The following is a 12764-nucleotide window of genomic DNA, read 5'->3' as shown; positions in this document are numbered from 1 at the left end:
CTCATTTTATGAAGCTAACATCAATCTAATACCAAAACCAGGCAAAGATGCTACAAAAAAGGAAAACTACAGGCCAATCTCCCTAATGAATATAGATGCAAAAATCCTCAACAAAATACTTGCAAATCGAATCCAAAGACACATTTAAAAAATCATACACCATGACCAAGTGGGGTTCATTCCAGGCATGCAAGGATGGTTCAACATAAGAAAATCAATCAATGTATTATAACACATTAACAAGTCAAAAGGGAAAAATCAATTGATCATCTCAATAGATGCTGAAAAAGCATTTGACAAAATCCAACATCCGTTTTTGATAAAAACACTTCAAAAGGTAGGAATTGAAGGAAACTTCCTCAACATGATAAAGAGCATATATGAAAAACCCACAGCCAGCATAGTACTCAATGGTGAGAGACTGAAAGCCTTCCCTCTAAGATCAGGAAAAAGACAAGGATGCCCGCTATCACCACTGTTATTCAACATTGTGCTGGTAGTGCTAGCCAGGGCAATCCGGCAAGACAAAGAAATAAAAGGCATCCAAATTGGAAAAGAAGAAGTAAAACTCTCATTGTTTGCAGATGATATGATCTTATATCTAGAAAACCCTGAGAAATCGACGATACAGCTACTAGAGCTAATAAACAAATTTAGCAAAGTAGCGGGATACAAGGTTAATGCACATAAGTCAGTAATGTTTCTATATGCTAGAAATGAACAAACTGAAGAGACACTCAAGAAAAAGATACCATTCTCAATAGCAACTAAAAAAATCAAGTACCTAGGAATAAACTTAACCAAAGATGGAAAAGACCTATACAAAGAAAACTACATAACTCTAATAAAAGAAATAGAAGGGGACCTTAAAAGGTGGAAAAATATTCCATGTTCATGGATAGGAAGACTAAATGTCATTAAGATGTCAATTCTACCCAAACTCATCTACAGATTCAATGCAATCCCAATCAAAATTCCAACAACCTACTTTGCAGACTTGGAAAAGCTAGTTATCAAATTTATTTGGAAAGGGAAGATGCCTCGAATTGCTAAAGACACTCTAAAAAAGAAAAACGAAGTGGGAGGACTTACACTCCCTGACTTTGAAGCTTATTATAAAGCCACAGTAGCCAAAACAGCATGATACTGGCACAAAGATAGACATATAGATCAATGGAATCGAATTGAGAATTCGGAGATAGACCCTCAGATCTATGGCCGACTGATCTTTGATAAGGCCCCCAAAGTCACTGAACTGAGTCATAATGGTCTTTTCAACAAATGGGGCTGGGAGAGTTGGATATCCATATCCAAAAGAATGAAAGAGGACCCCTACCTCACCCCCTACACAAAAATTAACTCAAAATGGACCAAAGATCTCAATATAAAAGAAAGTACCATAAAACTCCTAGAAGATAATGTAGGAAAACATCTTCAAGACCTTGTATTAGGCGGCCACTTCCTAGACTTTACACCCAAAGCACAAGCAACAAAAGAGAAAATAGATAAATGGGAACTCCTCAAGCTTAGAAGTTTCTGCACCTCAAAGGAATTTCTCAAAAAGGTAAAGAGGCAGCCAACTCAATGGGAAAAAATTTTTGGAAACCATGTATCCGACAAAAGACTGATATCTTGCATATATAAAGAAATCCTACAACTCAAGGACAATAGTACAGTCGGCCCAATTATAAAATGGGCAAAAGATATGAAAAGACAGTTCTCTGAAGAGGAAATACAAATGGCCAAGAAACACATGAAAAAATGTTCAGCTTCACTAGCTATTAGAGAGATGCAAATTAAGACCACAATGAGATACCATCTAACACCGGTTAGAATGGCTGCCATTAAACAAACAGGAAACTACAAATGCTGGAGGGGATGTGGAGAAATTGGAACTCTTATTCACTGTTGGTGGGACTGTACAATGGTTCAGCCACTCTGGAAGTCAGTCTGGCAGTTCCTTAGAAAACTAGATATAGAGTTACCATTCGATCCAGCGATTGCACTTCTCGGTATATACCCGGAAGATCGGAAAGCAGTGACACGAACAGATATCTGCACGCCAATGTTCATAGCAGCATTATTCACAATTGCCAAGAGATGGAAACAACCCAAATGTCCTCAACAGATGAGTGGATAAATAAAATGTGGTATATACACACGATGGAATACTATGCGGTAGTAAGAAGGAACGATCTCGTGAGACATATGACAACATGGATGAACCTTGAAGACATAATGCTAAGCGAAATAAGCCAGGCACAAAAAGACAAATATTATATGCTACCACTAATGTGAACTTTGAAAAATATAAAACAAATGGCTTATAATGTAGAATGTACGGGAACTAGCAATAGAGAGCAATTAAGGAAGGGGGAACAATAATCCAAGAAGAACAGATAAGCTATTTAACGTTCTGGGGATGCCCAGGAATGACTATGGTCTGTTAATTTCTGATGGATATAGTAGGAGCAAGTTCACAGAAATGTTGCTATATTACGTAACTTTCTTGGGGTAAAGTAGGAACATGTTGGAAGTTAAGCAGTTATCTTAGGTTAGTTGTCTTTTTCTTACTCCCTTGTTATGGTCTCTTTGAAATGTTCTTTTATTGTATGTTTATTTTCTTTTTAACTTTTTTTTCATACACTTGATTTAAAAAAGAAGGGAAAGTTAAAAAAAAAAAAAAAAAACAAGTAAAAAAAAAAAGATGCAGTGCCCCCTTGAGGAGCCTGTGGAGAATGCAGGGGTATTCGCCTACCCCACCTCCATGGTTGCTAACATGACCACAGACATAGGGGACTGGTGGTTTGATGGGTTGAGCCCTCTACCACAGGTTTTACCCTTGGGAAGACGGTTGCTGCAGAGGAGAGGCTAGGCCTCCCTATGGTTGTGCCTAAGAGCCTCCTCCCGAATGCCTCTTTGTTGCTCAGATGTGGCCCTGTCTCTCTAGCTAAGCCAACTTGAAAGGTGAAATCACTGCCCTCCCCCCTACGTGGGATCAGACACCCAGGGGAGTGAATCTCCCTGGCAACGTGGAATATGACTCCCGGGGAGGAATGTAGACCTGGCATCGTGGGACGGAGAACATCTTCTTGACCAAAAGGGGGATGTGAAAGGAAATGAAATAAGCTTCAGTGGCAGAGAGAATCCAAAAGGAGCCGAGAGGTCACTCTGGTGGGCACTCTTACGCACACTTTAGACAACCCTTTTTAGGTTCTAAAGAATTGGGGTAGCTGGTGGTGGATACCTGAAACTATCAAACTACAACCCAGAACCCATGAATCTCGAAGACAGTTGTATAAAAATGTAGCTTATGAGGGGTGACAAGGGGATTGGGAAAGCCATAAGAACCACACTCCACTTTGTCTAGTTTATGGATGGATGAGTAGAAAAATAGGGGAAGGAAACAAACAGACAAAGGTACCCAGTGTTCTTTTTTACTTCAATTGCTCTTTTTCACTCTAATTATTAATCTTGTTATTCTTGTGTGTGTGCTAATGAAGGTGTCAGGGATTGATTTGGGTGATGAATGTACAACTATGTAATGGTACTGTGAACAATCGAAAGTACGATTTGTTTTGTATGACTGCGTGGTATATGAATATATCTCAATAAAATGAAGATATAAAAAAATAAAAATAAAAAAAAAAAGACATAATGCTGAGCAAAATAAGCCAGGCACAAAAAGAGAGATATTGTATGTTACCACTAATGTGAATTCTGTGAAAAATGTACAATGTTTTATACTGTAGAATGTAGGGGACCTAGAGATACCAATTAGGGGAGGGGGAATGATAATCTAATAAGAACAGATAAACTATGGAGGGTAATCTCAATGTTATGGGAATGCTCAGGAATGATTATGGTTTGTAAACTTTCTTGGATATAGTAAGATCATGTTGGAAGCAATAGAGTTATTTTAGGTTTTTTTTTTCCCTTATTCCTTTGTTTTCTTAGGGGTTGTTAATTTTCTTGGGGTATGGTAGGAACATGTTGGAAGCAATGTAGCTATTTTAGATTATTTGTTTTTCTTACTCCTCTGTTTGGACATGGTTTATTAATTTTCTTGGGGTATGGTAGGAACATATTGGAAGCAAAGTAGTTATTTTAGGTTATTTGTTTTCCTTAATCCATTGCTTTGTTTGAAATGTTGTGGGGTTTTTTTTGGTTGTTGTTTGCCTGTTTGTTTTTAATTTTTTGATAAACAAAGTTAAAAAATTGAAAAAAAATCAGTAGAAAAATGGGAGTAAAAACTAAATGACAAATAGGGTGGGATGGGGGGATGGTTTGGGTATTCTCTTTTCACTTTTATTTTTTATTCTTATTCTGATTCTTTCTGATGTAAGGAAAATGTTCAGAAATAGATTGTGGTGATGAACGCATAACTATATGATCATACTGTGAACAGTTGATTGTATACCATGGATGACTGTATGGTTTGTGAATATATTTCAATAAAACTGAACTAAAAAAAAAAAAAAAAAAAAAAAGGGGTATAGGTCCTATTTTCCTAAGCATGGTGAAAAAGGGACAGGACTTTCCCCAAGTTCCTGCCAAGTTCCCACACCGCAACTAGCAGTATAAGGAGCAGCGTTTCTGGTTCTGGGATTCCCTAGGCATCACAAGAAATGCCTGCTCTCAAAATTTCACAATGGAAACTTGCACTGAATATTTTTTGAGTCATTAAGAAAAAGGATGAGTAAAAAAGCTTATATGTATGTATGTGTGTGTGTGTGTATATATATATATACACATATACATACACACATAAAATTTTTAAATTGTGGAACCTTACGTTGGTGCAATTATGTCATAAAGTAAGACCTCTACACTTTTTTCTTGGCATAGATGACAGGAAGCATGCAAAGAATCAGTAAACTCCATTTTTGATCACTCTATAGAAATCAAATTGTAGAAGTCGTCTTAAAAAAATTAGTCATTATCCAAAACTGACATCAGGACACCTTACTATTTATAATATAGACATTACTATCTCGTGAAGAATAAAATTGATAGCTTGTATGCATACAGAATTTTGACTTTTATACACCTTATCTCATTTATCCAACAGTAACCTCATTAGGTAGACAAGGCAGATTCATCTGCACTAATTTAAGGCAAATGAATGACTTCAAAGAAAGAAAATAAGAATGTTCAAGAGAATCGTTAATACTACTTTTCCAACTTCCCCTTTTTCCAGCTTTTCCCTTTTTCCAACTTCCCCTAGGCTTTTAGTTTAAAAGTTTGAAATCATCCAGCAATCTGAAATAGTAATACACTGAATCTCTGTATACTCAGATTGTTAGCATTTTGTCATAGTTTTGTTCTCTCATAGATATAGAGATAAAAATGCACACAAACACACATAAATACTTCTTTTCTGAACCATTTGAGAGTAAGGTTCAAATAGTATAATGCTTCACCCTAAATAGTTCAGAAGACCTCCTAAGAACAAAGATATTTTCCTAACTAACCTCAATAATATTATTGCATCTAAGACCATTAATAATTCCACATTATAATCTAATCTATTAAAATGTCTCCAATTGTCTGAAAAAGTATTTATTTAAAGTGCTGTTACTTCAAAATCATTCAATCAAAGGGAGTCAGTTTTCACCTGCAACATTTTTATTTTCAATTGTATTTGGGTTAGGTTCTTTAAATACATTTCTATATTTATCAAATAGTCACTTGTTTGCATCTTTGTATCAAAAAGTGATAGATACACCAAGAAACTCTTCAGACATTATATTTTTTTTTTTTAATCATCATTTTATTGAGATAGATTCACATACCACGCAGTCATACAAAACAAATTGTACTTTCGATTGTTTACAGTACCATTACATAGTTGTACATTCATCACCTAAATCAATCCCTGACACCTTCATTAGCACACACACAAAAATAACAAGAATAATAATTAGAGTGAAAAAGAGCAATTGAAGTAAAAAAGAACACTGGGTACCTTTGTCTGTTTGTTTCCTTCCCCTACTTTTCTACACATCCATCCATAAACTAGACAAAGTGGTGTTTGGTCCTTATGGCTTTCCCAATCCCATTGTCACCCCTCATAAGCCACATCCCTATACAACTCAGACATTATATTTTACAGGAAGAGAAAGAAAGGTGGAAATGAAGAGAGGAGGATTATTTGTTGACCTTAAAAAAAAAAAGGTACCCTAAGAACAAACACACACACACATAGACACACACATAGAGAAACTTATAGCAAACACATACAAATTTTCAACAAATAGATTTTTTTGTATTTAACAAATACAATTAGGGAATTCTTAATCATAGATTCAAATAATGAAGCTTGCTATTGAATTTCTTTTAGTGTTTTAAATAAATAGAAATCTGCTACCTACATCAAGCAAACAAAAAAGATATTCTGAGTTTACCCGGTTTGTAACTGAAAACTGGCCCAGAAGCAAGGTAAAATACCAGAAAATTATCAGTGTCATTGAGTCTCAGGTGGACTATCTGAGACGCACTCCGTACAAGCTGTTCACTATTAATGCTAATGAGTGGACTGGGTTTTACCACATTCACAAAAAGTTACAAATAGCATTGTTTACTTATGCTCAACTCTTCCCTCAAGAACCTATGGTTTAGACAGGCTCAAAAATAATACATACTCACAAAATCCAATGGCTTTAAACAATAAGATTATAATGAAGAAAACGATTTTACAACCATAAAAACAATTCTAAAACCTGTAATGAGCATTACAGTAAATTAAGGATTTAGTTATTTACCAACATCCACCAGGTGCAGCTTAAGCTGCATTCAAATTAATCAGTCAATATACTGGGCAACTCACTCAGTCTGTAGCTTCATATGATTTAATTTTCCTTTCGTTCTTGCAACATTATAATTATGTGCTTTGAGTTTACTGTAACTAATATTAGTGGTTTTCCCCACATTCTCAAAAACTAAAGGAACAGAAAAGAAAGCTTTTTGATCACCTAATCAGTACCATTAGGAGGGAAAAAAATCACTAATGTGGAAACAAAGATTTCTGTTTTTTCTTTTCTTATTTTTTTTTTCCTGCTTGGGATGAAACAAATTCCTTGTGTGGTTTTAATTACATCTTAACATCTTTCAATATAAAATTCATAATAAAGTGCCCATTTTGAATACCTCAGTGGCTCCCAAATGTGTGATGGCACCAACCTTTATGATTGACCCACACTCTCTAAATCTTGGCCATCTTTGAAATCAAATAGACCAGCAACAAAACTATAGTTCTTTTGTAAAGTAACAAGAGACTGTTTACAGAGATTTTTTGGTTCATTTTTTTTGCCTTTTTAAAGTATTGTGCTTAATATTTGCTTTTCAACCAAACAATATTTCCAAATTATTCAGCTTATCAAAATTTTGTAACTATTTTAAATGGCTTCTTGGTTTGGTTCCCAAAAAGTCCTGGATAAGGGAAAACATATCAGTTGTTGATAAAATCATCCTCTACTACTTGAAAAATCTCCAAGTATCCAAAACCTATGAGATTTCCAAGGCCCTAAGAAGGCTAGAGCTCTTTTGTAAATAGAAAACCTAGGTCTCCAGGAGAAAACCACCTCAGCTGTAAATGCACAGAACTTGATGAAGCTATTTTACTTCTGCTGACTACCCATTTCCACTTACTCTGATAAGTCCACCTCATTAGTCTGCTGCTGAGCAATTCTATTAGTAATTTAATAAGTCAACAACAGATTTTCATGTTTCTTGTTTGTAAGAGGTAAGGAAAAAGAAAAAAATTATTGAGCTGTCCAAAATAAGATGGCCCATTTAATCCTAAGATTCTCCATTAGGAACAATGCACCAGCCATATTAGAGAATGTAATTTCTGGTTCCTTGGAAATTGTGATGATTCTGTTTCTTATATTCAACATGCACCGAAAAATCAAATTTGAGTATTAATCTAATAAACAGATGAGCTATTTATTTAAAAATGATAGTTGTCCAGGTCAAGAAATGTGATTTTTAATCATCCATTCTAGACAAAGAAAAAGAATAATGAATGTCTTTAATTTTCACTTCTTTCATCAATTCCATTGAGCATTATCTACCTAATAACTCGTCCTATTCTCCAATCTCCTGGTCTTCCCACACAAGATTTCTGGCACCCCATTTTTTTTTCTTATGTTTTTCTAATTTTTTTTCACAACTGCTGTTATTAATTTGTAATCTGCTGAAAGTAGAGACAGTTAGACATACAGGTAGACATGAAAACAGACAAAAAGGGTATATAAATACAGACATGAAAAGGTACAGTGAGCCAAATATAAAAAAAATCATTGATTCCAATGATCTATAAGAAATAAATCACAATTATTAATGATAATATTATAATTATATTACCTAATATTTCAACTTTCCTCTTTTCAGGTTTTTTCATGTTTCACATGGTTACTATGTCTTCTTTTTAGTTTTGTTAAGTTTATCATTATAGATTACTGTTTTAAAATTTTGATTCATCCATTTTTAGATTCTGTTTCTCATGTCAATTATTGTCGAGTCATTGTTTCATTTTAAGATCGATGTCTTGCTCGGCTGCCCCATATCCTGGCCCCTGAGCTCATCCTCTGTTCTGCAAGGCATATCATTTAAATATGCATATTAGAAAATTGGGACAGGAGGGAGGCCAGGCCCTGATTGGTGTCAGACACTGAGTTCAAGAAAGGGGAGGGCAGAGGGTAGCCTTTGGGCAGAGCCTGTAGCAGCCAGGACCCTGTGATCACTCACATGTGAAGTCTTAAGCTCCAAAGAACTCTTCAAGTTGGGGTTTCATGCTCAAGATCTCAGGAACAGGCAGCATTGGGATTAGACTGGAATGCACTGGTCCTGGGGGCTTGGAGAAGGGAGGGTGGGTGTGACTGCCTGGGCACATCACTCCCCACCTGTTGTCCCAATTCCCTACCTAGCAGAGTTTTTGTGAGGCTCTGACTTTACCCCCATAGATAATTACACTAAAGACCTGGAGTTTGCCACTGATTCCTCATGCTAGAGTAAGAGGTAGGCAAAGTTTTCACAAGGAAAGGAGTGAGGAGAGCCCACTGCAGAACTGAAAACATTTCTTTTCAGCCTCCCCTCGTATAAGTGTGGAAGGCACCCTGTGTTCCAGGCTGAAGCCACTCACCCCTTCTACACACACACACACACACATACATCCCAGGCCAAAGCAGCCTTCCCTCCTCTCAGAGGTTTCTTATGATTGTGATATTTGTCTGTTCCTGGGTACCATGTTGTTCTCTGTAATTATTTTCAGGCACAGATTTTATGTGACAGAGCCAGGAGGCTCTGCTAATTCATCACCCAGGTAGGAACTGGATCTTCTTTTTATGTTTCCAACTTCATATAATATCAAAAGTATTTGCCAGGGCTCTGAAAGTGCTGGATCCCTAACAAGAGTGACTCCTGAGCCCCTCCCTCATGGAACACCATGGAGACTGGTTAGCTTCTTTTCCCCAAATCTCAGCCTTCAGTCCACTCTAAATACTAAGTCAGCCACTAAAGCCTCCTTTTCAGGCCCACCTCTTCCTGTGCCCTCCCAGGCTCAAGCATCTTTCAAGACCTGTAGACTCCAATCTAATTCTAAAACACATTACTCTTGTTTCATCAACTTAGTCACTGTCTGGAGTAACCTCCCCTTTCCAGCATCATCTCCACTTCTTCCAAGCACTTTCCCTGTGCCCTGGTCATTCTGTTTTCCTTGGACCTCTATTAAATCCCTCTCCTGGCCTTCTTGGCTAAACCAAAGACCAGCCTTCCTTGTGCACTGGAATTCCCACCCTCCATATCTCAAATCCACATCATGGGAGCTTTCCCTGAATGGAACTTCTTGAGCCAGGGATTATAATTTAGAAATCCAGTAGATGACCACAAACTGAACATAAAATGAGGGGAAGTTTTAGAATCAGCCTCCATCAGCACAGTTTGCTGCTCATCACACAGGCCCAGCTCAGGGCTGCAGGAGCAGTACACAGTGGGAGGGAGAGCACTCGGGTGGCACTGAGGATTTAGGGCTCTAGTTTGGTTGCCCCAAGTGATGCCTAACTGGAAGTAAAGTTCTGGAAAAGGGGCAGAGAGAGAAGTGGGAGACTCTGCATTAATCCCAATTAAAAGTTGACAGAGTATCTGGTACCCCATTTTATATAAAATATATGACTATTTCTTAAGCCTTTATTTAAAGGGGGGGTGGCACTCCAAAGAGATATTTCAGAGCTTACCACAACTACACCCCAAAAAGAGAAAAGCAAAAGGCCTTCCATTCCACCATCAACTTCCTAAAGAACATTCTTGAAGGTCCTTAGAAAACTACATTCATTTATAGAATGACTGTCAACCTTGGAGTCATTTGACATCTTTTCTTTTCCCTTTTGTTCCCATTCTCCTCTACTCACTTAAGTACACTCTGATTTGTAAAATTTTTACATGCTTAAAAATATTCTGGGAGTCTACGTATGCATCTTACGCCATGAGTGAAGAAACACATGATTTGTTTTGCAACTTTGTTACCCCACCTATGAAATATACTCTCAGTAAAGAAAAAAAAGATGATGTATTGAAGCACTGTTCTTCAATAACTTTGTGTGATATTAATAGGCAATCGATAAGCAAAGTTGTGGATGTCACTTGTCTATCAGATTCTAACCTATCTAATTTGTCACCAATAGCTGGACATGAAAGACCTTCTTCATCATTTCTGGTCCTCTTTCTCTCCTATCTGCTCAGTGGGATTCTTTCTTCTTACCCTGCCACTGCACAAGCTTGAAAGTTGACTCATACCCTCCTAATGCCTAAACTCAAAAGCCTTTTCTAGGTATTCATTTACATCTCTAAACATTCTGCAACCATTTTATTGTGTCAAAAAAATTCCTCTGTCTCTGGCTTCCAAATCAATGTCTTCTGTCCCATCCATTCTCTCTCTCTTCTCTATCTCTTTTACATAATATTCTTGTTCCACCTACCCTTGAAGGCAGACATCCTCTAAGACTATCACCTTCAGCTCCCTTCTCATTCATTCATTTATTCATTCATTCATTTAACAAACATTTCTACTTGTCGGATACTGTTTTAGCTGCTGGGGATATAGCAGTAGGGGAAAAATAACAGTAGAAATCTCTGCTCTCATGGAGTTTATGGCCTGGTGAGGGGAGACAGACAATAATAAACAAGTAAGTATATAATAAATCATAAAGTGCTAAGCAGAAACATCAACCAGAGTAGGAGGGTAGAAAGGAAGTGTTATTTTAGTTGGGTGGTTAGGAAAGACCTCTCTGAAGACAGAAAATGTGAGCAAATCTGGCCTCTCTCCACTGGATCATCCGGTCTATGGATGACATCATAAATTAGGAGCACAACCCTAAAGTCTCAACTTCCCTCTTAAGCTTTAGCTCCACTTGTCCAATTGCCTGTCTCAACTACAAACACCTCTCCACCAGCACAGTAAAAAACAATCCTACTCTCTCTGTATGTCCAATGTTCCATACATGACATGCTTATATCTCTCACTGTTAAGTAGTTCCAAACCCTTCAGAATCAAAACTCTAGTTATTTTGAGGCCTCTTCCCCTGCATTTGTCACATTCAACCAGTGATCAAGGCCCAGAGATTCTCTCTTTGAGTGTCTCTGGTCCCTGATCCTCCTTTCTTCTAATCTAGTTCTGCCTCTCTGATCACCAAGGCTTCTAAATTAGTAGCTTTACCTCCAGGGTTTCCCTCCTCCAGTTTATCCCAGTGTACCCTAAGCATACCACTCCACTGCCAAAAGACTTTGTGGCTTTCCAAAATACTAAGCCCAGTGTTTTCTTTCTTCACTTATAATTATACAACTCTCCTGGATATACTCTGCTCTCTTGTTTAATTAATTATCTGCTGTTCACTAAACCAGCCCAATATTTTTCCCTCCTGCAGGCACCTCATTCATGCTTGTGCCAGTTTGAATGTATTATGTCCCCCCAAAATGCCATTATCTTTGATGTAATCTTGCATGGGCAGACGTATCAGTGTTGATTAGATTGTAATTCTTTGAGTGTTTCCATGGGGATGCGCCCCACCCAACTGTGGGTGATGACTCTGATTGGATAATTTCTGAGGTGTTACCCCACCCATTCAGTGTGGGTCTAAATTAAATCACTGGAGCCATACAAATGAGCTGACAAACAGAAGGAACTCAGTGCAGCTGAGAGTGACATTCTGAAGAGGAGCTACAGCCAAGAGGGACACTTTGAGGAATGCACATAAGCTGAGAGAGGAGCTGAAGCTTACAGAGACATTTGGAGATGGCCTTTGAAAGCAGACTTTTGCTCCAGAGAAGCTAAGAGAGGACAAATGCCCCAAGAGCAACTGAGAGTGACATTTTGGAGAGAAGCTGAAGCCTAGAAAGGAACATCCCAGGAAGAAGCCATTTTGAAACTAGAATTCCGAAGCAGTCACCAGCCACGTGCCTTCCCAGCTAAGAGAGGTTTCTGGATGCCACTGGCCATCCTCCAGTGAAGGTACCCAATTGCTGATGACTTACCTTGGACACTTTATGGCCTTAAGACAGTAATTTTGTAACCCAAATAAATCCCCTTTTGTAAAAGCCAATCCATTTCTGGTGTTTTGCATCCCAGCAGCATTAGCAAAGTAGAACAATGGTGCTTTCCGTATAATCTTCCTTTTTAAAAAACTTTATCACATTAAGAATTTAATTATGCAGAGAAATTGGTACTCTAGTACATTGCTGGTGGGTATGTAAAGTGGTGCAGCCACTGT

The 12764-nt window shown here is 37.6% G+C and overlaps 1 protein-coding gene across 8 annotated transcripts in view; it reads right to left on the bottom strand.

Annotated features, from left to right (window-relative positions):
• The window catches only part of TASP1 (taspase 1), a 656132-nt gene that overhangs the window by 422247 nt on the left and 221121 nt on the right, over positions 1–12764 (bottom strand). The window contains exon 12 of one of the 8 annotated variants that reach the window (XM_037811851.1): positions 8672–8857. The exons of 6 other annotated variants lie outside the window; for them this stretch is intronic. In XM_037811851.1, coding sequence (XP_037667779.1) covers positions 8762–8857 — 96 coding nt within the window. In that variant the 3' untranslated portion in view covers positions 8672–8761. Of the gene's footprint in view, positions 1–8671; positions 8858–12764 lie in introns of those variants that run through there. One more of the 8 variants, XM_037811852.1, reaches the window with a different exon arrangement.

The sequence above is a fragment of the Choloepus didactylus genome, chromosome 19 (assembly GCF_015220235.1).
Source record: "Choloepus didactylus isolate mChoDid1 chromosome 19, mChoDid1.pri, whole genome shotgun sequence".
In the NCBI taxonomy this organism is placed as follows: domain Eukaryota; kingdom Metazoa; phylum Chordata; class Mammalia; order Pilosa; family Megalonychidae; genus Choloepus; species Choloepus didactylus.
The sequence above is the reverse complement of the archived record's forward strand: the minus strand, read 5'-3'. Positions and strand labels throughout refer to the sequence as shown.